This window comes from Pelobates fuscus, chromosome 13, assembly GCF_036172605.1.
Source record: "Pelobates fuscus isolate aPelFus1 chromosome 13, aPelFus1.pri, whole genome shotgun sequence".
Lineage (NCBI taxonomy): Eukaryota > Metazoa > Chordata > Amphibia > Anura > Pelobatidae > Pelobates > Pelobates fuscus.
The window spans coordinates 79310659-79337859 of NC_086329.1; the positions used below are offsets into that span (position 1 = coordinate 79310659).

The 27201-nt window shown below is 42.5% G+C and overlaps 1 protein-coding gene across 1 annotated transcript; it reads right to left on the minus strand.

Annotated features, from left to right (window-relative positions):
* Nucleotides 1-797: 797 nt before the first annotated feature.
* Nucleotides 798-26021, minus strand: LOC134583386 (intelectin-1-like). Its single transcript, XM_063440284.1, has 9 exons — nucleotides 25966-26021; nucleotides 23263-23310; nucleotides 22063-22136; nucleotides 17229-17399; nucleotides 13876-14123; nucleotides 13408-13566; nucleotides 12492-12612; nucleotides 11419-11522; nucleotides 798-1003 (listed from the first exon to the last, which is right to left on the minus strand). The coding sequence occupies exons 2-9, from the start codon at nucleotides 23277-23279 to the stop codon at nucleotides 857-859; spliced, it is 1041 nt and encodes a 346-aa protein (XP_063296354.1). The 5' UTR covers nucleotides 23280-23310; nucleotides 25966-26021; the 3' UTR covers nucleotides 798-856.
* Between the last annotated feature and the right edge of the window lie 1180 nt (nucleotides 26022-27201).

Genomic DNA, 27201 nt, shown 5'->3' on the forward strand with positions numbered 1-27201 from the left:
TCAATTAATTATCCATTTAGCTTTTTTTTCTTTAATAAGGAATTCAATTGTTTTCCACATTCTCTATGTCTCCAGCTTGCTCATCCAGCAAAGCCAGAAACTGTAATGGGTATTAATTATAGATGCCTTAATCTAGTGATTACAACCTACCATTGCCCGTGGCAAGCATGGTCTATGTCTGCAGAATAAACACAGATTAGGGGCCCTTTCATGTTATCATAATAGCAATGGATGCTCCGGTGTGCCAATCGGTAGAAGGGTTTAAAGGGACTCTCCAGGCAGTGTAACCATTTTATCTTGTGGAAGTAGTTATGGTGCCTAAAGGACCCTGGGGCCATGCCTCCATTCATTGTTAAACTATTTTGCATAGTTTAGCACTGAACTGGGTCGCTCTCAGCCTATCACAGCTGCCTATTACTGGCATACATTGGTAAGGCTAAGGTGGTATGCAATGTCCTTCTTAGCTACATCTCTAGTGAGGGCTGTGCTGTGGGCAGCCACTGATGGCACCATTGTACACTAGGCTTTTTAAACACTTCAGTTATATAATATGGTAATAGTGCCTGGTGTGTCCTTTTAAAGCCCCAGTAAATATTCAGGAGAAGCTAGAATGTGATCATGTGGAATAGATATGAAGAAACAATATTAATGTGAAATAGAGACAGATGAGAAAGAGACAGCCTGTCTACGCAAGGGGGTTAGGGGATGTCTGGGAAATGTAACTTTGGCATTTTCTAGACAGGAGTACCAGTACTCATATTTAATGACCAATAAATACAAGTGCGTTGACTTCACTGTTCATTTATTCACATGTGATCAGTTTAATTCATTGAGTCACATTTTTTTTCTTTCTGTATTAACGGTAAAAGAGCAGTATAGCTGAGTCTGTAATTTCTTTGCTTGAGCTCCATCCTGTGTGTGTCCCATAACCATCCCAATCCAATGAGTTGAAGTCTCCACATTGTCTAATCAGTACAATATATCCTCCTCCTCCAACACAATGCTGAAAAAACACCAAAGGACAAATATAGTTAAAATGAATGGTGGATGCCATAGTTAGAGAAAGCAGACGGTGATACATTTTGGCATAATACATTGGTAGTGGTGAGGGCTGTAAGTTTGTTTATAGAACACAGCCTCAAAGTAAACTTGAGGTTAGGATTTATTAACCAATCACACCATTAGAAACATGGCAACAAACTATTAGCTAAAATTTCATCTATTCAAGAAGATAAATGAAGTTCCTACACTGGCTGCAAATCCCAGGAATTTGTAGCTTATGTAGTTATTATTATTATTATATTATTTATATAGTGCCATCAGATTCCGTTGCGCTGTACAATGGGTGGACTAACAGATACGTGATTGTAACCGGACAAATCGATGCACAGAAACAGAGGGGTTAAGGCCCTGCTCAATAATCTTACCTGCTAGAGGGAGTGGGGTACAGTGACACAAAGGGTATAAGTAGGGGTAATGAAATAGGTTGCTAGAGAAGCATTCACTGAGAACCTAGGTTATTTTTGACAGTTGCAGGAGAGGAGTCATATGGGGTGAGGATGGGGATGAAAACCCACTAACAGTTTAAGTGATATGCTTTCCTGAAGAAGTGTGTTTTCAAAGACTTTTTGAAGGAGTGGAGACTGGGTGAAAGTCTAATGGAGAAGGAAAGGAAGTTCCACAGAAAAGGTGCCACCCTGGAGAAGTCTTGGAGGCAAGCATCAGATGTGGGAGTACGGACAGAGGATAGACGCAGGTCTTCGGAAGAGCTCAGGGGCCTCGACGGGACTTACTTGTGTGTTAGTGAGGATAGGTAGGTTGGAGCAGCTTTATGTAGGGACTTGTGAGCAAGCACCAAAATCTTAAATTGAGCCCTATATTTAACTGGAAGCCCAGGGCCGGACTGGGAATTAAAAGCAGCCCTGGAAAAAAATATTTACCAGCCCCATAATGCGTCGCGCCAGTATAGTGTGCAGATACAGAGTTAGAAAAGAGAACTTAAAATTAAAAATTATTACTCCAACGTAAAAAAAAGCACCCATAGGCTTCAAAATAAACAAAAGTGCTGATTTATTTTAAGCAGACGTGCCTTTGCATGTAATCAATGTTTCAGTCCAACTACCTTGACATATTAAGGATGCTTGGTAATGGGACTGAAATGGTGAATGTATGTAGGGCACAACTGTAAAAAAATTACGTTATCTTGTTTATTTTGAAGTCCTGTGGGTGCGCTCTTCACTTTAAATATGTTATTGTGCTGGAGTATGCACCTAGCAAGAAGACTGGGCCAATATCTGCTCATTACATATGGTACATATTAATTACATTTCTCTGTGTATTATGCATATATAAATGTACATTAATGTATGTGTAAATATGGGGGGGGCGGAGCCTGGCTAGCGAGCGAGCAAGACGTGCTCAGCTCGAGCTCCCGCTGAACGGGGAATTTCACGCCGGAAATCAGGGCGCACATACCGGGAAAATATACGAACGGGGGCTCAATAGATGGAGGAACCCGGTAGGCGCCCGCAGATACCGGCCCCGTCTCCCGGAGAGCCCGGGACCCGAAACGGCGGATCGAGGCAAGTGAGAGAAGAGGAGTTGGGAAGGCGGCCGCTTCCCGCTCAACACCCCGAGCCACGAGCACGCACGGAACATCCCCCCCCCCTTTGGACCGGTGGGGGACATCCCGGTCCCCGCCACACAGGCCCAACCCGGTCACTGACCTGCTAATGCAAACGACGGTTCCAGCAGACGGACCAGAGGGGAAGGCCTTGAAAATGGCGGCCAAAAGCGACGACTGCACTTGTAACATGCAGCAGCAGCATGCAACACATTACCCCACTCCTAAAGCGAGAGACTCTCTGGACATCATTTTTGATAAGTTTTGGGCCCAGCTAATGGCCCATATACGACCACCTACAGTCATACCACTCCCTGACCCACCTAAAAGGCAAACCAGCAGCCCTGGGAGGAACGGGAAACCTCTGAGGGGCGCAAAAAAACGCCAACCCACAGCAACCAAACTGAAACGCCTGCCTGGACAGAGGGCAACGAGGGGACCAACCCGCAGGTACCGGCCACACAAACGGAGGGCTACAGAACCCGCACGACGACTCGCGTCAGATACCCGCAAGGCTCGCCGCACCCGCCCGTCGGGAAAGACCCTGGACCCAAGTGGACCCCAGGCTCGTGGCCTGAAGATACCAGCCCTCAAACTGATCCAGGGCCGAGGAGGCGCCAGGCCTACGAAGGGCTGCATGGCTGACCAGCTAAGCCTCTTCAACTGCTCCTACACCCAGCTGCGTATAGGGATTGGATGATCGATCTGTAGGAGAGATGCAGCTGAATAGGCCTCACACACAGTGGGGCTGTAATGCTTAAACCATACCTGGACTTTCCTAAACACACTAGTAACGTTTACCTTTTTGTTCATAACCGTTGCCAGGGGTTTTAAAATCTGCCGTATTATGCAGTATTTATACATGCATACATATTCTCCATGTTGATGCCTTTAGCGCAATAATCAATAGGCCTAGCATAGTTTATTTTCTATCAATGTTATTAGCATATTGTTTGTACGATTATCCAGACGCATGTTTGCTTATTCATTCGACCAACATGTTATTTCTCTTTAAAAATATGTGCAAAAGTTCTAGCATGTTACTTTTAAGCGATAACCTACTTATATGTTTATTAAGCCTGCTAACTAAAAATTGTGCCAGTAAGCAATTGGAACTTGTAACTTTGCACGCAGCTAAACGCACACTGATTTAGCGTGTTCCTACTCTTTAAGTTAAATCCATATAACAGGGCAATATTGAACTTGCACATTAATCTTATGCGAAGCTTAAGCACTTAATCCCATACAACTAGTCTATGTTAAGCGACTGGAACTACATATTGACCAAACCTGATTGCAAGAGCAACGTTAATTCATAATATTTAAAAAAAAAAAAAAAAAAGAGGTACGAGTACTATGGAAATGTTAGACACCATTGTTATTGAACCCTTTACTGTATACTAAATGCGCATTTCCCTCTTTATATTCTGTATCCCATCTAATATGCCTCAATAAAAATACAGATTGACAAAAAAAAAAATATATGTGTAAATATAATAGGCATAATTATATATATATATATATATATATATATATATATATATATATATATATATTTATATAACTAATACACACATTAATATACATGTCATATACCAGTGGAGGATCCAGAGCCTGATCCCGGGAGGGGCACTTGAAGATTATTTAAAGAAAAAATCCATGCACAATAACCACTACTGCTCTGTGTAGTGGTTATGGTGCAAGGAGTGCCGGGACCCCCTCACAGAGTAAGTAGTCAAACCGTTTAAGAACAGTTTGACAACTTACCTGGGGTCTGCTGGGATATGGGGCTGTAGTAGGGTATAGGAGCAGGGGTGCAGTGTGTGTGAAAGGTTCAGTGTATGTGTGTGTGGGGGGTGTGTAGTGTGTGAATGCGTAGGGTGTGTGGGGAAATGTGTGTATGGGGGGCTGTGTGTGTGTGTGTATGGGGGGCTGTGTGTGTGTGGGGGCAGGCAATGTGTGCATTGGGGCAATGTGTGAATGTGAATGGGGTGTGTGTGGGCAGTGTGTGTATGGGGGGCAGTGTGTGAATGTGTATGGTGTGTGTGTGGGGGCAGTGTGTCTATGGGGCTAGAGTTCACTCTCAACACTGCGACCACCAGGAATTCATAGTGGTCGCAGTGGTGAGAGTGAACTCTAGCCCATAGCTCCAGGGCTAGAGTTCACTCTCGTGAGAGCCGGAGCATTGCCGTGGTAACCACGGCAAAGCTCTGTGCTTATGCGAGAAGGACGCAGAGGAGCTGCAGGCTCAGCTCCCGGGTCCTCTCTTCCTCCCTCCCCTGCCGGCTGCCCGCACGGTGCCTGTGGAATGGGGAGGGAGATCGGCTGGCAGAGGAGAGCCTCATGGGGGGGTCTCCCCTCTCTTTCCCAGTCTCTCTCTTCCCCCTCTGTCTCTTTCTTCCCCTCCCCTTGTGTGTCTCTCTCCTTTCTCTCTATGTTTCTCTCTTCCCCTCCCCGTGTGTGCCTCTCTCCTTTCTCCCTCTGTTTCTCTCTTCCCCTCTGTCTCTTTCTCCCCCCTTTCCCTGTGTCCCTCTCTCCCCCACATCTCTCTTCCCCTCTGTCTCTCTCTTTCCCACATCTCTCTTCCCCTCTGTCTCTCTCTCCCACATCTCTCTTCCCCTCTGTCTCTCTCTCTCCCACATCTCCCTTCCCCTCTGTCTCTCTCTCTCTCCCCCACATCTCTCTTCCCCTCTGTCTCTCTCTCCCCCCTTTTCCTCCCTCCACCATCTCTCTATTCCCCCTTTTTCCCCCTCTGTGTCTCACTCTCCCCCCTCTGTCTCTTTCCCCCATCCTTTCCCTGTGCCCCTCTGTTTTATTTCCCCTCTCCCCTTGTGTCTCTTTATTCCTGTCTTCACCCTCCCATTTACCTGCGAGTAGTGAGTGGGGCCGACCGCATTCCACGCTGGAGCCGCCAGACCGGGTGGCAGCCTCGCCGGTCTGGCGGCACTCCTGTCACTGTCACTAATGCTGACTCGCTGAGGGCTGAAGGAGAAGGGAGGAGCATGTCTATCTACCATGCTCCCTTAGCGATTCCCACAGGAACCGCGAGGGAGCATGGTAGAGAGACATGCTCCTTCCTCCTCCTTCAGCCCCTAGCATTAGTGAGGCTGCCACCCGGTCTGGCGGCTCCAGAGTGGAATGTGGCCGCCGTCCGGCCCCCTCAGAGTGTGTGCCACTGGACCGGCCACCCGGTGGCACATACATGCTCAGCGCAGCCCCCAGGTGCCGCGGCCCACCGGGAAATTTCCCGGTATCCCGGTGGGCCAGTCCGGCCCCGTGGAAGCCAGTGTAGGGACTGACAGAGAGGGGAGGTGTGGGAGGTGCAGGCAGACAGGAAAATGATCCTCGCCCCCGCATTCATTACAGATTGCAGCGACGCAATCTGGGAACATATAAGACCACTGAGGAGGGGATTGCAGTAATCAAGGCAAGAAAGAACAACGGCATGGACCAGCCCCTTAGCTGTGTATGGTGTTAAATAGTGGCGGATGCGAGCTATGTTTTTGAGATGGAAGCGACATGATTTGGTGATCGACAGGACATGAGGAGTGAAGGAGAAGTCGGATTCAAAGAGAACACCTAGGCAGTGAGCCTGCAAGGTAGAGGTGATGGTGGCACTGTTGACTTGGAGTGAGACAGACATGGGAGTAGCAACACTTGAGGGAGGAAAGACCAGAAGTTCTGTGTTGGACAGGTTGAGTTTAAGGAAGTGAGCAGTCATCCAGTTGGAAATCACGAGGCAGTCAAAGACACGAGTCAAGATGGGCGGAGAGAGATCAGGACAGGTAGATTCGTGTGTCATCTGCAAATAAATGATAATGTAAGCCAAAGGAGCTGATGAGTTTACCAAGGGAGGCAGTATAGATGGAGAACAGTAGGGGACCATAGAGTAATGGCCGCGAGATTAAGCAGCAATTAAATTGTTGGATACTTTGGTCACAGCTGTTTCAACAGAGTGACAAGCGCGGAATTCAGACTGAAGCAGGTCAAGCAGAGAGTTGGATTTGAGGAAGTCTGTCAATCTCGCATACACAATTCTCTCAAGGCAAATGGCAGTAGTGATATAGGGCAGTAGTTGGTTGGGGTCAAGGTTGGGCTTTTTCAGAATCGGCGTTATGTTTGCATGCTTGAAGGGTGAATAAAATGTGCCGGCGGAAAGGGAGAGATTGAAAATTTTAATGAGAGGAAGTGCAAGAGAGGAAGACAGAGTGCGGATGAGATATGAGGGAATAGGATCGAAGCAACAGGTGGTGGGGGCGGAAGGACCGGAGCAGAGCAGAAACCTCTTCCGTTGTAGTAGGTGAGAATGAGCATAGAGCAGCCAGTGGAGTGAATATGGTTGGGTGATGTATTGGAATATGTATTGGAAGGGGAGGGAGAGAGATCTCTTCCTTGATTGTAGATATATTCTCAGTGAAGTGAGCTGCAAAGTTTGAGGCGGACAGGGTGGAGAGGGAGCAACAAGACGAAGGAGTGCATTAAAAGTGTGAAATAAGCATTTGGGTTGGCGGTACAGTGTACTTATGAGGGTGTTGAAGTAATTTACTTTTGCAGAGGAAAGAGCCAGAGTGTAGGAGCGCAGCATAAATTTATAGTGGAGGAACTCAGGTGCAGAGTTAGACTTTCTCCAACAGCGTTCAGCAGTTCTGGAACATTTTTTGAGATATAGGGTCAGCTTGGTGTGCCAGGGTTGTAAATGGGAACGCTTGCTGCATTTAAATGTAGGAGGTGCCATGATGTCTTGATGAGAGGAGAGAGTGGAGTTGTAGAATGAGTTTGCAGAGTTAGGGCAAGTGAGATTTGCGATGGGTAAAAGGAGAGTTTGAAGTTTGGTGGAGAAATGCTGGAGATCAAGGCAGTGGAGGTTTCTGCGAGATTGGAAAGTTGAGGGTGGTGACATTTGGGTACGGGGTATGCCAATGTCAAAGGTCAGCAGCTGGTGGTCAGATAAAGGAACATTGGAGAGATAAGAGGTGGTACAGATTGGTGAAGATGAGGTCAATAGTGTTTCCTGCTGTATGAGTTGCTGAAGTAGACCACTGTGTGCGGCAAAAGGAGGAAGTTACAGAGGGCAGACAGGAGGCATCAGGGCAGTTGAGGTTATTGACTGGGATGTTAAACTCCCCAAGTATTAGGGAAGGATTGCTAGAGGAGAGAAAGTGGGGTAGCGAGGAAGAAAAGTGTTCAATTAATAGCCTAGGTTGGGCGATAGATGAGGGCAATTCTTAAAGTAGTGGGTTTAAATAGATGGACAGTGTGAACTTCAAATGAAGTAAAGGATAGGGCAGGGTCAGGGAGGATAGACTGAAAGGTACATTGAGGGGAGAGAAGGATGCATACACCGCCTTTACAGTTGTGTCTGGAAGTGTGGGAGAATTGTAGTGCATCAAAACATAAAGAAGCTGGAGTAGCGGTATCAGAGGGGCAAAGCCAGGTCTCGGTGAGTGCTAATAGTGTGAGGGAATTAGAGACGAAGAGGCTGTTGATTTAATATTGCTACAGATGGAACGGGCATTCCAGATTGCACACTGAATGTTGGTAGAGGAGGATAAACTGCAGAGTATTTGGATGAGGTTTGCATGGTTTCTAGTTGTTTTAGTGTGAGCAGACGAGGTGAAGGGCCCTGGGTTGGGAGAGACATCACCAGCTTCTAGAAGTAGGAGGAGAGATAGTGACAGAATGTGTGAATAGGTTTTATATGGGCAGGGTCTAGGATGAGATTGGGTGGGAGCAGGAGAGAAAGAATAGAAAAAGGAGTGCAGGGCATGAGATGAGAGAAGGGGGGAGTGTAGCAGAGATGGATTAATGTGGATGTGATTGTGTTGTTGATGAAAGTGGATTTAAGGAGATATTTTGATGCTGAGGGAGATGAGAGAAAAGGAAAAGAGGAGAAGACCGAGCATTGCTCAGATGAGTAAGTACTTTGAGAAAAGCAGAATGGGCAGAAGTAAGGAGAATGAGAACTAAGTGTTAGGGGTTAAAGGAGAGTAGGAGTGTTCTGATTGCAGGTAGTGTTTGCAGCTGTAATATCTAATTACCGTATATACGGAGTATAAGTCGAGTTTTTCAGCACATTCTTTGTGCTGAAAAACCCCAACTCGACTTATACTCGAGTCAATGTCTATATTATGGCAATTTACATTGCCATAATACAGACAATGGGGCTGTGTAGGAGGGGGGCTGGCAGAGCGTTGACTTACCTCTCCTGCAGCTCCTGTCAGCTCCCTTCTCCTCCGCGCCGGTCCGGTCAGCTCCCCTGTCCGCTCCCAGTGTAAGTCTCGCGAGAGCCGCGGGGTCATAGCGCGGCTCTTGCGAGACTTACACTGGGACTTGCAGAGGCAGCTGACCGGACCGGCGCGGAGGAGAAGGGAGCTGACAGGAGCTGCAGGAGAGGTAAGTCAACGCTCTGCCAGCCCCCTCCACTGAACTGCCAATGCCACTGGACCACCAGGGAGTGAGAGACCCCTCCCTGCCATGTATCAAGCAGGGAGGGGGGACGAAAAAAATATGAATAAAAAAATTAAATAATAATATTTTAAAAATAATAATAAAATAAAAAATAATAACATAACAATTATTAAAATAATAATATGATAACAAAAAAATCCAAATAATAATTAAAAAATAATAATAAAAATGCCCACCCCAACCAAGGCTCTGCAACACATACACAAACACACACTGCATCACACAGTCACACTGCATTCATACACACATTGCACTCATATACACACACTGCACTCATACACACACTGCACTCATACACACACTGCACTCATACACACACTGCACTCATACAAACACACTGCACTCATACAAACACACTGCACTCATATACACACACTGCACTCATACACACACTGCACTCATATACACACACACTGCATTCATACACACACTGCATTCATACACACACTGCACTCATATACACACACACTGCACTCATACACACACACACTGCACTCATATACACACACTGCACTCATACACACACTGCACTCATATACACACACACTGCATTCATTATATACACACAATGTAAATAAATATTCAATTAATATAGTTTTTTTAGTATCTAATTTTATTTAGAAATTTACCAGTAGCTGCTGCATTTCCCACCCTAGTCTTATACTCGATAAGACTTCCCAGTTTTTTGGGGTAAAATTAGGGGCCTCGGCTTATATTCGGGTCGGCTTATACTCGAGTATATACGGTAACTAAAATTGTATGTGAGATTCCATCTAAAAAATTGAATGAAGAGCTTGGGGTGGGCAGGCAACTGAAAACGGTCTTTAAAAATTATTTAGAGATAAGCAGATCGGTGAATAACATTTAAGTTAACAAGCCGACAATGTTGAGTGGGGCTGGGAAAATTAGTTTTAGCATGCAGGGCAAGACAAAGTAAAATATATGATTAAATAAACACGTACACATTCACACCCACAACTGTGTATATATATATATATATATATATATATATATATATATGCACACACACATTAAAAAAACAAGCACGCCCAGGTACCGTATATACTCGAGTTTAAGCCGACCTGAATATAAGCCGAGGCCCCTAATTTTACCCCCAAAAACTGGGAAAACTTATTGACTCGAGTATAAGACTAGGGTGGGAAATGCAGCAGCTACTGGTAAATTTCTAAATAAAATGAGATCCTAAAAACATTATATTAATTGAATATTTATTTACAGTGTGTGTATATAATGAATGCAGTGTGTGTGTATGAGTGCAACGTGTGTGTATGAATGCAGTGTGTGTATGAGTGCAGTGTGTGTGTATATGAGTGCAGTGTGTGTGTGTATGAGTGCAGTGTGTGTATGAGTGCAGTGTGTGTATGAATGCAGTGTGTGTGTATATGAGTGCAGTGTGTGTGTATGAGTGTTGCAGAGCCTTGGTGGGGGGTGGGCAATTTTATTATTATTATTTTTAATTATTTTAATAATTTTTTTTTATTATTATTTTTTATTTTATTTAATTATTATTTTTAAATTTTATTATTATTTTTTTAATATAATTTTATTATTATTTCATTTTTTTCCGTCCCCCCTCCCTGCTTGATACATGGCAGGAAGGGGGGCTCTCACTCCCCGGTGGTCCAGTGGATGGACTGTGTAGGAGGGGGTCTGGCAGAGCTCTTACTTACCTCTCCTGCAGCTACTGTCAGCTCCCTCCTCCTCCGCGCGGGTCCGCGGCTCTCGCGAGATTTACACTGGGAGCTGAGGTGCTGAACGGACCGGCGCGGAGGCGGAGGGAGCTGACAGGAGCTGCAGGAGAGGTAAGTAAGAGCTCTGCAGCCCCCACAGGCCCCCATCTGTATTATGGCAATATAAATTGCCATAATACAGACACTTGACTTGAGTATAAGCCGAGTTGGGGTTTTTCAGCACAAAAAAATGTTCTGAAAAACTCGGCTTATACTCGAGTATATACGGTATGTTAAAGTGACAAAGAAATGGAGATTTAAGATACATTGATAAAAATATATACAAGTAGTTAAAATACAATAAAATTATAGTGTCCAGCATTAAGGGTTGATAGTGTCCTCCATAAGCTAAGAACTGTTCTGGTTTCCAGCAGGGAACTTTTTAACTCAGACTTGCATAAGGCCAAAAGTATCTGAAACATCTTAACCAGTCCCAGTTAAAAAAAAGAATTCATTAATTAATCACAATCTATAGTTCACTAGTGGCATATGCATACATCTCCGTGATATTTCTGTTTTAATTAGATAAGTGTTGTTGCACACTATTGAAACAACATAACTTTACAAGATACTCACATGTTCCGAATCACATCCTATAACTTTCATTCCAGGACAAAGAGCTTGGACTGAACTTTCATGGTTAAAGACACGAAATTGAATAAAACCAGCAATAAACTGTCCTGTGGAGTTTCATGAATATAACACACAAACTGTTAATTGTGAATAATACAAAAAATGGAAAATGTTATTGTAAAGTAAATAATGCAGCCATTTATGAATACGGACTATTGTTTTCCATAGTGATCATTGTCAGTAATAGGCTCAAACTAGGATCAGTCTGGGCACTATATCCACTAATATAGCCTACTCTAGTGGTTTTGGTGGAAGGGTCCATTGACTCTGTCCCACAACAAGTAGTTAAGAAATTTTTGTTTGACTGTTGCCCGGATCATCTAGGTTCCTCATGTCCAACCCCTCTTCATCGATAATTACCATAACAATTATGTTTATAGCGCCAACATAATCTGCATTGCTGTAAATAAGTAAACGAGACACACACTAAATTCTTACAAAACATGATGGACATACTGGAACAGTAGGTGAAGAAAGCCCTGCTGAAAAAAAAAAGTACAATGTAAAAGAATATACATTCCCCTTCCTCAATAGCTATATTAAATTCGTCCCTATCTGGGTTATATCCATTGGCTGACCGGCTCATGAGAGAGAGGTGGAATTCATGTTACTAATGAAGAAATAGGAATGTCCATGTTAGCTATATATGAAGATGAGGCACAAAGAGGACTTTGGTAAAAGTCACACTGTTCAAAAATGGTTTGACTATTTACCATGGGAGGGGATCCAGGGACTCCTAACACCGGAGAATGGAATGTAACCTTGGACCTGTACACATCTGAAACTTTGCATATGACACTCATAAATAGTTGTAGTTATGGTGCTTAGATTATATATTTTAGTTAACGAGGATAAGATTTCAGAAGTCAGTGGGATGTTTAATTTTACTAGCACGTGAACGTACAACCAGTATGGAACCAGTAGTGGGAATTCCAACCAAAGGTGTTTATTATATTTTATTGTGTTCTGATAAGTTGCAAGTTATTTTTAAATTGAGCAAAGTCAACTCCTCTTACCTCTTCCACTTGGTGAATAGAAGTTGGTTGTCTTTTCAGTATCTCCGAAGTCATATACAATAGGTATAGCTGGACCGTTATTTTGAGGGCAGGTTCCAGCATTGTATTTCACTGGGTATTTCTAAGGAACAAATGATTAAAGAATGTCCAATTTAGAAGCATGCACCAGTAAACGTTTGGATGGCATTTTGACCTATGAGCAGGGCTGGTGCAAGCACTTTGTGCTACACAGGAAAACATGCATTTTGCACCCCCCACCAAAATAATGCACCTTTACCTGTGTGTGTCTTAACCCACTTCTTGAAATTATTACCTCTTTTGTATTTCTTATAACCTCTTGTGTCTTACACCACTCTTAAATGTATTTTATTCCCCATTTTCTCCATTTGTGTTCTTACAACAAACTTGTGCGTCTCTCACTTCTCCCAAGCCCTGTTTTGTGTCTCTTATTTCCTTTCCCCAGCACCTTTGTGTGACATTCTCCTGCGCAGCCTGTGTCTCTTTTCCCCTCCCCAATTCCCTCTGTGTCTCTTTCTCCCCTTCCTCATGCCCACTGACGTCTTCCCACCAGTACCTGTTTTGTTATTCTTTCTTCCCCATCCTATGTGTGTGTCTCTTCTTCCTATCCCCTCTGTGTGTCTTTTCCCTCTATCCCCTTTGTGCAGAAGCTGAACTATTGCAGACAGGGCCCCAGTGCAAGAAATCATTTTGGACCCCATAACGCCGACATATTCTGCAGCGATGTAAGCATGTGGCACACACTGGCACACATACACAGATACATACCCCAAACACAGATACACAGACACACATTCCTACATGCATACACACTGGCACATATGCCATTTATGTTTCTGCTGTTTCATACATACGGTGTAGATGAACGGATTCTACATATATATCTGAAAATCCACACCTTATACAAATGAAAGAGGTTCGTTCCTTCTTGTTCTAAAAAGCCAGTGTCTGTCCTGTATCTTTGGATTGATGCATTTCTCCAATAAGGCAGTGGTGTGTTGTTGGGAACATGCCACACACTCACATCTTTAGCACTAATATCATAATATCCAGGATTCTAAAAAATGAATACATAAAGGTTTTTAGAATGCATAATTAAATAACATAGTGTGCTGTTCTGGTGCAAAAAAACAAATACCTCCATCGGTTCATATCTGAGCTTTTTATTTATATTCATGCAAGCTGAGAAACCTGACAAGAATGTTCATATAGCACTCGAATTTTCAGGATTCCACAATATTCTCCCCCCATTTTGAATGCTTAAATTGACATCAGTTTTGATCAATATTTGTCATAGACTAATATATCATGACTAAACCAAGTATTTAAAAATATTGAAACAATTTTGATCTGTATCATATTGTACCTTATAGTCATCACTTGTGGCTCCTTCAGGTGTCCCAAAAGTGGCATAGTTTGCCCAGTTTCCTTCACCCTCTGGGTTGTTGGGATCATTCCCCTGTTGACTGGACCATCGATCACCAAATGTGCACTTGCCATTTATGTTGTTCTCATGAATACTGGCCACCAAAGTCCAACCTCCACCATTAGTGGTCATGTCACAAAAAGTCTGGTAGGTCATTCCATGTTCAGTGGTCAGAGTATAAACCCCATCTGAAGAATTCATGCAAAAACTATTTTACTAATAACAAGCCAATGAATGGCTCAGATGTGCCACGATGAGTTTAAATTGGATTTAGCTTAAATTTACACTGCATGGACATAAAATCTTTCAAACCAACAAGTAAATGGAAAGCAGTGTAATTTTAAATAGCTGTAAATTCTTAAAATAACGTAGTTCCAAATTGCTATTAGTTTATTAATATGTATTATAGTCCTTACATTGCCTAGGGAGACATCAGCTATGCTTCACTGATGATGCCTAACAAGGCTGAAACGATCGTCTGGGGTTGCTGTGTTTCTCGTGCAGAGGTAACTTGCTGGCATTTCGGATCTGGACTGCCCGTATGGGTGGGACCAGTCTGATATGTTTCAGAGATGTTCTCTCTGTGATGGCACAAGATGAGCAAAAACCAGCTTGAGAACTAAGCGGGGACCCACCGAAGGGCAGGCTATTACAGCTGCTGCCCGTTCTCAGTATTCTCTTGCGACCCATTTTTTGCTCTCCTATAGTCCTTACATGGATTAACCAACACTTATTGGCCTATAATATTTTATTTTGATAATAATAACTTTTGTGATTGAGATTTAAGTAGAGGATTAAACTTTGGACAAGCTGCTGCATTGCTCCTGTACACCACATTGTGTAATTTTGTGGGTCTTTGGCAACCTAAGTGGGCCATGCTTTTTTTTTCTCTAGTGTCTAGATTACCACTATAGAGGTTAACTGATCTATGTCACCCAATACTGCCTGGTTAATATTTCTCCAATAAACCTGTGATTGACAGAAGTCTTGGTTTTCTGGTCCTTCTATTTTTATTAAGAAGTCTTTGACAGGTAAATGATCACTGTACAACATTAGGAATGGATTCCATAATGCCCCTAATTTTATTATTTTTTACCTTCAAGACAAGAGAACTTTTTTTTGTAATGCTTTATTTTATTCGTACATAGTTTAGACAAGCGGGAATGCACTGCCACAACAGCAGGTACCTTCGTATCATGAAACATTGAATAGTAGTTGTGTGGCATGAAAAACAGTGTACATTTTGTAGTTATTTAGAACGACATGGTTACATATACAGCCTGTTGGCTATCTCTGTGACCTATGCTGTTTTCTTGCTATTTGGTCCTCGTTTTTGCTTCAACTCTCATCGCTGTACCGACAAGACATTATATGGGTATACTGCCTTTAGCTCAAACTAAGCGTCATACCACAGGGAACACGTGATAAACAATGAACTTAAACTTGTAAAAGTAAAGGATAAAAGGCGTCAAAATAAAATACAAGAACTGCTGCTGAGCCTAAAATTGTCTACCAAGGCAACGTGTGAACTGCCTATAAGCCTTTGCCTCGCCTGGGTCAGCCTATGTTAGGTGTACAGGTGTCCTGCATTAACTCATAGTGTGCGTGAAGTATATAGACATTATGGCAATTTTATTGTGAGCTATAGCAGTGTCTACGGTTAGTCCGGTGTAGTATGCGAAACAGCAAACCCTTGGGATATTCATGTGCAGGGTGCCCTGGTTTACTGGGCTTGCATATCGCAGCCAGAGTCCTGATCCTACAGTTCAGAGCAGGGCATGTCGGCTGCACAGCAATGTGGTGGGTGCCTCAGCCTATGCCCCTTACAGGGATTTCTCGTTTCCCGGTGTTGCAGGTTCCGCCGGTTGAGCCTCGGGCATGGATCCAGCTCCTGCATTCCTGTGGCAAGCTTCCCTCTGTTCAGCAACATGGCGGTCTGCCATACCCTCGGGGCGTAGAGTTGTGCCTTGCTGGTTCTGAATTCTGCGACTAAGTGAGTGGTGTGGCTGTAGAGGATGTTCGGTGGCCCATCTCCAGCGTGTGTGGGAGTGAGTGTGTGCGCTTGGGTAGTATGGTGTCGCTTCCCGCCGTGGCGGTTTTTGTCATCCACCTGGCCGCATGGAGGCTTGGAGTGGGTACCTGTAATGGCGCGGATCCATGAGGCAATCATTCTGGCTGCGGCAGTGTGTGTATGGGGGGCAGTATGTGTGTATGGGGGGCAGTGTGTGTGTATTGGGGTCAGTGTGTGTGTATTGGGGGCAGTGTGTGTGTGTATGGGGCAGTGTGTGTGTATGGGGGGCAATGTGTGTGTATTAGGGGCAGTGTATGTTTGTAGAGTGTGTGTGTGTGTGTGATAAGAAGGGTAGGGGGGCTTTTTTTTTATAATATTTTTTGAAATTCAATTAAAATAAATATTCATTATGTCCCCCCTCCCTTCTTACCTTTACTGGGAGGAGGGGGGACATTTCTTGATCCCTAGTGGTCAGGTGGGGATTCCCTGGTGGTCCCAGTGGGATTCCCTGGTGGCTCAGTGGGGAGAGTGAACTCTAGCCCACAGCTCCAGGGCTAGAGTTCACTCATGCGAGATTTGGAGCGTTGCCGTGGTAACCACGGCAATGCTCCGTGCTCGCGAGAGTAGTACCCGGAGGAGCTGCGGGCTGAACTCCCGGGTCCTCTCTCACTCCCTCCCCCTGCTGGCTGCCAGCACGGTGCCTGCGGACAGGGCAGGGAGATCTCTGGCGCCTGCATGTGCTGGCAGGGGAGAGGGAGACCGTCTGTTTTCTCGGGGGGGCGGGGATTGCCCCGTTGCCCCCCCCCTGGATCCGCCACTGATTAGAATTATAGAAAACTTTGATGACTTCTAGTAGCTGGTATTTCATCTGTGTAGTGTGACAGAAAGCAAGGAACTGTGCTGGATAAAGTCTATATATCTCCCCAGATTCTGCAATAATTAGCCCCAGGGAAATGTGTTGCTTTAAAAGTAATATTGCACTTTATATAAGTGTATATAGCGCCTTTTCTACTTGGTTTTAATTTTTCTTTTGGACAAATACCGCAATAGATAATACATTCAAATAAGTCAGCAGGTAATCCACACAACTCGTTTCGATCAACCAGTCTTCCTCGGGTGTATACCTTGTCCTGCTGTCTATCATCATATATTGCTAAAACGGAACCTCAAATCCGTGCCATTGTCAGATATGGGCAAGGCTGAACTTGATGGACACGTATATTTTCAGACTATGTAAATATAATATATATATATATAAATATATATATATTGGCTCTCTCACCTTTAATATCATTGTTGACATTTCGGAGTTCATTACAGCTTCTGAATCTGTAGACGTTACCTTCACCGGTCTGATCAGAGTTATACCTCTTATATTGCATGTCCGTTTGGTCCTTCCAGCAAGACAATTGGTCGATAATGTTCTTCTTTATCTCAGACACTGAAGTTTGCTCTAAATAGATGATTCATAATTGACATGAATTTTTTAGCAAGGAATTTCAAGCACTGAAAGGGATACTTTTTCTTTCTAGGACTTTTAATATTATGTCAATTTAAATTCTTATATCTGTCAACTATGTGTTTGCGAGATCCGAAAAAATAAATGTAAAAATCCACACAATTATCCTGGATCTGGTTGCCATCTTGTCTCTCTGTCAACCAATGTTATAAGCTTTGCCATTTACCCGGAACAAGAGAAATCTCTATGTATCGCTTCTGATAAAATATTTTATAAATGAATTAATACATTTTCTGCTACTGAACATATATATATATATATATATATATATATATTCGGAATATGTGGAGGTGAATGGAAATAAACAGTCAGGGTTATTTAACAAAATGAGAATTCAAAATTAATTCTCAATTACATTTGAGCCCCTGAAAGAAGGGGACTGTGTATGAAAATGGTTGCAATTCCTTACCACATTTTTGTTAAAGCATAAAATCTGCATTTCAAATGCTCTCAGTTGTTACATTTCAAATCTATTGTAGTGGCGTACAGAGCCAGAATTAGGAAAATTGTGTCAGTGTCTAAATATTTATGGACCTAACTGGATATAAAAGAATATTTTGTGCAAGATTACATTTCTTGGCAAAAAGCTTCTTCAACAGGAAGGAGCGGACGCTGCAAGGGGTTAACACAAACATATAACATTTACACATAAACTATGACTCTGCAGCTATGCAGATTGCACTGGGCTGGCTGATAATTATGGCTTCCGTAGTCCACAACAGCTGGACAAATGGTACATGCCTGTCGATACCAGATTACACAGGGCCTTGAAACTCCACCTGCATCAGCTTGGTAGCCTGGTCCTCCTCTTGTATCCTATATGAGTTATGTCATGGTCACATGGTCTGAGGATGGCCAGGGAGGGATCCATGACAGAAGAAAAGCATGTGACCACCCACCAAAGAAGGACAAGGGCTGGGCAGCAACATGCATCCAGGAGCCAGATGATTCCTGGACGAGCCTACTCATTCCAGCAGCCTGGAGTAGTCCAGCCTGTCTCAACAGCCTCAAAGAGGTAAGTCCATCCCAGCAGCCCAGACAGTGACCAATTTTTAAAGATTGGCTACTATGTACAGCACCCTGCCACAGTGGCAAAGAAGAACCCTTAAATGATTCCCTGCATCTGTAGGCCACCATGATTTCCCAGCCAATGTCATCTACACAGGCTTCCTGGTGGCTAGTGTCACCCTGTGCTCTGCCCCCAAGCTCTATGATAGTCATTTTGTGGTTGCTTTGCTGTGTCTATATCTTGTATCAATGACATATCAGATCCAATTTCTGGAACTGTATTTTAAATGTGGGAGATATTTTTATATAATTTGTTTAAATTCTTTTGTATTTTTTCTATCCACTATATTAAGGCAGACTTATTAATGTTTGGAGTGTTATTTTCTAAGTGTATAAATTCATAGGTGTAGATGTGTAAAATATCACAACATTAGGTGCATCTCCTACCCCTACCAATACTTTCCCCCAACCCCACTCACCCCTCTGTTCTATGCTCACTCACACCTCAGTGCCAGAAGAGTTTCTGCTCTGCTTCAGTCCTCCAGGCCCACTACTTGTTCCCGCGATCCTATTCCTTCACATCTCACTTCAATTCTATCCCCTTCTCTTGCTCTTCCCCTCACTAAAATATTAAATCTCTCCCTGTCTTCTGGCATATTTCCTTCACCCTTCAAGCATGGGATTAAATACCTCAATTCTATAAAAAGCCCAACCTTGACCCTGACTCCATCCAACTACCACCCTGTCTTGCTATTAGCTTTTGCTTCCAAGATCTTTGAGACTCTTGTGCACGTTTGATTGACCAAATTAAATCCAACTCTCTGCTCGACCTGCTTCAGTCTGGATTCTGGGCTTGTCACTCATCAAAACTGCCCTGATTCAAGTATCCACCAATTCAATTCCTGCTAAGGTGGTTACTATTCTCTCCTAATTCTTCTTGACCTTTCTGCTGCTTTTGACAAGGTTGATCATCAACAACTTTTTCTCATCCTCCAAAATCTTGAGATATGAGACTCTAATGTGTCCTGGTTCTCCTCCTACCCAGCTAGCTTTCAGTGTTTCTTTTTCTGGCTCTTCCTTTTCTCCTCAACCACTCTATTTCAGTGTTCTTCAAAATTCTGCCTTATGGTTCTCGATCTATATATTCTCAGGTTCTTCAATATTCCCATTAACCCAGCCTTGACCTTAGAAGCCTCTAAACTAGACATGTGCAATTTGTTTCGGTCTGAATTTAAATTTGGGCGAATTTGGCAATTCGGACATTCGGATGCTTTCGAATGTCCGAATTTCCAAAGTCCGGAATTGCCGAAGTGCTTCGATTTCTGAAAAGTGGCAAGACAGGAGAGGGAAAGAAAATTAAGGGAATGATGACAGGAATCTAACCCTACCCCTAACCCTACCCAGAATAATAGTAGGGTTAGGGAATTTCAAAAGTGCTGAAGTCACGAATTTCGGAAGTGCCGAAGTCCCGAATTTCAGAAGTGCCGAACCGAACCGTTCTGAAGTGCTGAAGTGCCGAATTGCTGAAGTTCCGGATTTCGGAAGTGCCAAATAGCTTAAGTCCCAAATGTAGGAAAAGCCAACCCCAAACAAATTTTATGCCCATGCACTTCCCTACTCTAAACTACTTCCTCCCTTGGGCTATCACAGTGGGCTTATTTTTTCTTATGAATGTACAGTATCTAATATCTGCATCCCTTCATTTCCCCTTTCTGATCACCACCTCTTGTGTGCTCTCGATAATCCCCACACCCAACAATCTCAGCCTAACTCCCCTCAACTCAGGAGGAACCTTAATTCTATTGATCTCCAGCCACTGTCAGCTGATATTGATTCACAACTCCTATCCATCCCTTCCCTCTCCTGTCCCTCACTGGCCATCTCCACATATAACACTTCCCTCACCTCTGCCATGAACATTGCAGCCCCGCTCCATACATGCACCTCAAGGAGGACACGCCCCCAACCATGGCACATTAAATCAACATGCTACCTGCAAAGATTCTCCCGTTGTACTGAACCCTCCTGGAGGAAGTCATGCACCCATTCAGACTTTCTCCATTATAGATTCGTATTGTGTTCATACAGAGAAGCCCTTGCACTGGGTGCTTGACTGGGGTCCTGGAACCACTCCATCCTGGAGCCGAATGGGGAATTCGCTTAAGACACCCCCAGGCACTGGACGACACTCAGTCCTGGGAGCTCTAGTCCTTACAAGGACTTTCCCCGCTGAATCCTCCACACTGGAACAGTGATTAAAGAATAGCCCTTTCCCCTCAGTAATCAGACGACACATAGTTCTGGGAGTACAAGCTGGAATACGTTAATTGGCAGCCACAACTGGCCTTATATGAAGGGGCACTCCCTTCTGGACCTGAGAGTAGACTAGACTACAGTAGAAACATACACACGATTACATTGGCTCTCAGGTCCCGGACAATCCCAAACAAAACAAGATAAAACCTCCACAGTGCCTGTGAGATAATTGAGTCAGGAACTGTACAAAATCAATTATCTCCAGGCAGAAAAAGGACACATCTTAAAAATACATAAACCCCCTTAAAAGTTACAACCCCTGATAGCCCCAATCTGGGTGACCAACATTACCAAAAATCACCCAAGTCGGTACAGGATTTTCCTGGAAGTCATAATGTGACCGACCGCACGCATGGTCCTATGCCCAAAATAGTTCCATAGAATTGCGGCTTAGTGCCGCTGTGGACTGACCGGGAACTGTGAAGTCTTCATGCCGAAAATCGTTCCATAGAATCGCGGCTAAGTGCCGCTGGTGACCGACTGGGAACCGCAAAAATAGTTTCAGGGCATTCGCCACTAAGTCCCCCTGAGACTTTTCGCAGTCTTGGTCCATGCGAACGGCTGCCAGTGAGCTACTGCTCAGTTCTACGCGCACAAATGGAAAGTGCCGAACCAGGGGAACAAAGGGGAACAAAATATGGGTCTTTACAGTCGCTGACATGGCCCTTAGTCGGTGGGCCGGAGGCCAGCTTCCACACTGCTCCAGGAGTCCGTGGCAAACGTCTGTGGAAAACGGCGTTTGTCACATACCCCATCTCCTATAGACTGTAAGCTTGTTTAAGCAGGGTTCGCTTCAACCTTTTGTTCCTGTAAGTTTTTTTCAATTGTCCTATTTATAGTTTAATCCCCCCCTCTTATAATATTGTAAAGCGCAACAAAATATTGTGGCGCTATATAAATGACAATAATAATAATAATAATAATGCCTCTCTTGGTATACTAATATTCCTTTACTCTTCCAGTATCACTCTATGCAGATGACATGCAAATATATTCTCTCTTGATCTCTCACTGTCCCTCTGTACTAGTTCTTTCAAAAGATCAATTAAAAAAAATCAACTATTGTACAGCGCTGTAGAATTTGGCACTTTATGAATACTACTACTACTAATAATAATAAATCGGTTTACAGAATTGTGTTAAAAAGAAAAAAACCATTTCCCCACTGTTTGTAATGTCGCACTATGTGTATATATAAATACATTTGGATTTTCCCTATTGATTTTATTTAATTCTCAAGCTTGAATATGCTAAATAACAAGATGTTACTTACCGCACAATTTAGACTCTCCACTTGGGATTTTTGAAAACACTAATAGCAGAAAGATCAACGTTACCATATCGCTCCTAAAAGATGAACAAAGGTTTACCCGTTATAAATGAAAGAAAAAGAAGTAGGAGGCAAATTGGCATGTAACGTGTTTATATATAATTCGAAATTTGTGGCATTTTGATTGAGAATATTAGATTTTTTTCCCAACCAACATACATACATACATATATATATATAGTTTTTTTTTTAATAAGAAGGGTGAGTATTGCCCAAATAGTTTAGTTTCCTTAAAGTGTTTAAAGGGAAACTCCAGTGCCAGGAAAACGATCCGTTTTCCTGGCACTGGAGGGTCCCTCTCCCTCCCACCCACCAATCCCCAGGTACTGAAGGGGTGAAAACCCCTTCAGTGACTTACCTGAGGCAGCGGCGATGTCCCTCGTCGCTGTCTCCTCCTCCGTGACGCTCCTCCTTGTGATTGCGTCAGCCGGTGGGCGAGACTGATCCCACCCACCGGCCGAGGAGACCTAATGCGCATGCGCGAAAATGCCGTGCATGCGCATTCCGTCTCCCCATAGGAAAGCATTGAAAAATAATTTCAATGCTTTCCTATGGGGTTTTGAGCGACGCTGGAGGTCCTCACACAGCGTGAGGACGTCCAGCGACGCTCTAGCACAGGTTTCCTGTGCTACGGACCAGGAAGTGACCTCTAGTGGCTGTCTAGTAGACAGCCACTAGAGGTGGAGTTAACCCTGCAATGTCATTATTGCAGTTTATGAAAAACTGCAATAATTACACTTGCAGGGTTAAAGGTAGTGGGAGTTGGCACCCAGACCACTCCAATGAGCAGAAGTGGTCTGGGTGCCTGGAGTGTCCCTTTAATTCCAATATCTGTTTTGTATTTTTTTTTAAATGTAAAGTAGGTAGCTTTTTTTTTTTTACATAAAAAAAAAAGTGAGATATATAAAATTGTATAATTGTTTAAAATATTCCCTCTATTTTCTCTAATATCTCCCTTACATGTCTCCCAACATTTCAAATGGATAAAAGGGACACTAATTTTAGGGGTATGGCCAGGGTCGGGACTGTTTTATGAAATTCTAGGTGGCTTTCTAATAAAAATGTATATATGTATAACAAGAAAAAAAAAAATATCAGTACACAAAATAGTGAGACACACATAACATATCTAAAAAGACTTACATTTTCCAAGCTGGCATTCAAATGAATATTCAAGAATATTTTTTGTATCTGAAATAAATACAAAATTAGCATAGTGTAAACTGTATAAAACATAGAATAAAGGGGGTGAGGCATGTAGTCACACTCACATGACTTGTGTAAAAGGCCCCAAGGTCAATATTGTACACATAAAAACATGGTCATTGAATACTACAAAACATATTTAAAGTAACAGCTATGAATTATAAACTAGTTTAACTCCATAGATTTATTTTAAGTTGGGTCCTTTAACCCCTTAAGGACACATGACATGTGTGACATGTCATGATTCCCTTTTATTCCAGAAGTTTGGTCCTTAAGGGGTTAAATAATTCTCTATGTGCCACTGGCTGAATTTCAAGCCATTTAGAGCTGTTGATTTATCAGATTTTTTTACAGGGGTGTATTCCTCCTGCATCACATTGGTGTTTAATTTTCCCAGCTGCAGCTCGTTACAAGCCTATATAAACCTAATCATGTGCTCATTTTCTGGTTTGACAGTGGGAGCTTACAATCTTTTGCTTTGTGATTAGTTTGCTGAAAGACAGAAGTTATATTTGTATTCTGAACATACCTTACTTTGCATTATTCCAGAGCCTTATGAGGGACATTATATAGGAGTGTACTTGCTAAACGTTGACCTGTCTCAAACTGAAACCTAAATTGCAAAGTTTAGGCAGAAAGAACTTTAAAATGTGCAAACTCTGCTCTAGTCACAGCTTAGCTACTTTACCATAAAACCACTTACTGAAATAGGACTAGCCAGTCCTTAACATATGGTATATGGGAGAAGGGGCTTCAGGCACTAACAGGGTTCAGAGATAAAGCAGATTTATTGGATCAAAATATGGAACAGAGCAACGTTTCAACCTAAACAAAGGTCTTTGTCAAGTTTGTATTTTGCGTTTCAGATTTCAATTTGCTGCAGTGCAGAGATTTAATTCTTTAAAAGAGGCAGAGAGACCAACAGGCATACACACATCAGCAAGTAATTTAACATTGGTGGCTTCTAAAACTCTAAAACTAAAATTCTTCTGTTAAATTGATGTCCAGAAACCTAATTCCATTGTAATATATGGTGAAGCCTAGACCTCGTACATATAGCAAAAAACAACAAAGCAAAGCGGAACAGTCTACATCATCCAAATTCGGTTTAATTATATGCATTACTAGTGCATTATTCATCTGAAGCAGAATACACAGTTTAAGTGAAAACTACACACACTTGCTTCTTATTTTAAGTGAGAATTTTTGGAAATTCAGAGTGAATTTTTAGTCCAAAATAATTGAATTTGAAAAATTCTCCAAGTCAGCAATGTTGTCAATTTGGCTGTTTTGACCTTAAATTTGAAATTCACTTTGAAGTCATACTTTGGTAATTAAGAGGGATTTATTCACTAAAGTCCAGATCAGTAACATTTGGTCAAAGTAAACAAATTGCCAAAAAAAACCAAAAAACAAAAAAACAACAAAAAAACACAATTCTTATATTTTCTAAGTGTGTGTGTGTGGGGTTGATTTAAATTTGGTTATTTCAACTTATCAAGCAATATCTCATTTCATACCATTTGGTGTCTGCTTTACAATTCTAACATGTGAATTCTAGATAAAATAGATTACACATTCATCACACATTACATTTTACCTGGACTAGCACTAAACAAAGCTAGTAAAAGGCAGATTCCCCAAATAATTAAACCTGCTTTTTGCAGTCAAATCAATTGAAACCTGCAATAAAAGTTAACTGGCGGGCAAATGGCAAAAATAGGATACTCAAATATGAATTAAATACATTATATCAATTTCAAAAATATGAGTTATATACATTTTAATATTGTAATTATTACAGTATATTGGACCCCTGTGTGGAACCAAGTTTCTCCCATAAAGTTGAAAAAAATGTAAACTATGCTAATTAAATATTTTTGTAATGATGGACTCTTTTATTATTATTATCGCCATTTATATAGCGCCAACAGATTCCGTAGCGCTTTACAATATTATGAGAGGGGGGATTTAACTATAAATAGGACAATTGCAGGAAAACTTACAGGAACGACAGGTTGAAGAGGTCCCTGCTAAAATGAGCTTACACTCTATAGAAAAAGGTATAAAACGCATTAGGACAGGAAATCGCAATCAAATAAAGTGGGAGTGAAGCAGAGCTGGAGGAGAGAGCAAGAGACAGGTCTTTTAGGCAAGACATATGTCTGGCTGCAGATTTAATCCAACTGAATTGTGGAATCATGTCTAATTTTCGATATATTTAAGCGTTCAGCTGTGCATTCCATCAGTTGGTTGCGTGATTGTGCTACATGGTTATATCTGGACAGGCTGAAACCTGGTCCACATTTGGAAGCAGTTTTGCAAAATACAGTTTTTGGTAAATCTTGGGAACAATGCCTGGATTTTTAGAGTCTGAATGCCCCAGATGATTTTGAATGTTTTTTGCTAATCCAGATTCTGGGCAATTTAGACTTTAGTGCATAAAATGCCTATACTTTAAGGCTAAATTCCGAGTTGTAGCGAAAGCATACAGACAAAATAAAACGATGTAATTTACTATTGTTCTAAAACATGAACATATATGTAGATGCCAATAAGCGTTTCATGTGTTCAGATGGCAAAATATGCATCAACATCAGATTAGCTATAAGGAATAGGAAATAAATTAGATTTTCTTACCAGACTGAATCTTCGATCCTCTGATTTCTGTTTGCTGTCTGGTTAGAAATGCGGTAGAACATCATGTAGAAAATACTGTGACCTCCCAAGGGAAGGAATAAACAATATAAGTACTGAATTGTCTGTAAACAAAGTTTTGACAGATATGTAGCTATGTTATAAACATAGTTAATAAACAGATGCTTGGATTGTAGGCTCTTGGGAGTTAAGTATTAAATTATGGATTCCATCTGTTATGGATTTCTCTGCATTTTACAGTTTAATTGTATCTTTTCATTGAGTGCCCAAGAAGTCACATCATGTTTGCCATTCTACAAGTGTCTGTAGTCATGGGTTGTAAAGTAGATGTGCAAAAAGGATGTTATGTAAACGGTTATCGGCAATGGACTTTTTTCCAGTGTAACAAGAGCAGGGAGTGGAAAACTACTTGAATACACAGACTTACCGGATCGCACCACCCTAAACACTTGCAATTTCTTCTGATTTCATTCAGCTAAGAAGCTCTTCTTCCCAACCCCTGTCACTTCATTTGAAGTTTACTGCATTCAACAACCCTGAAATAGACAAATCTTGGACTTATACATCTCCATTGCCACTCACCACACACCACCCACCTCATACTAACGTATATAGCAGCTTGGGAAGCGGAGCTGGGTCCGCCATAAGACTCCACAGACTGGTCTGATATTTGGGAATCTATTGCCTCCCTCACCAACTGCATGACCCACCAGGAGCAGGCATACAAAATGTTTTTCAAGTGGTACCTGACCTGCCATGAACTTACTCCCCACCAACCTGAGCTGGAACATGGTCCTGGATCCAGCTTCCAGTGATCAAAGCTTTCCTGCAGAGAGTATAGCTGTATAGTGATTATAGTATTCCCCCCACACATTAGTCGAGACTGCATGCTGGGAGTAGATCTGCTTAATGCAGGCAAGCACTCTCAATTTATACACACAGTAAACTCCTCCCCTGTGCCTGAGAGATAATTGAGTCAGGAACTGTAGAAACTCAATTTTCTCCCAGGTACAGAAAAGTGTAATAATGTCTAAACACCCCAAAAGTACCCCCAAACTACATGGGACCCCCTCTATTTCCATGTATTTTCGATTTTCCATCAAGGTAAACTTTTGACCAACTGCACACGTGGCTTCTGCCCAAAATAGTTCCATAAGAAAAGTGGTAACGGTTGGTCATTTTTGGGAGTCCAAAACCGAATGAAATCCCAAACTGATC

Excerpts from the sequence above, each read along its gene's own strand:
- LOC134583386 (XM_063440284.1), bottom strand. Across the intron at positions 13,567-13,875 it reads CCACAAGTGATGACTATAAG|AATCCTGGATATTATGATAT; the intron begins GTACAATATGAT and ends TTCATTTTTTAG. Across the intron at positions 11,523-12,491 it reads CTATTCACCAAGTGGAAGAG|GACAGTTTATTGCTGGTTTT; the intron begins GTAAGAGGAGTT and ends GAAACTCCACAG.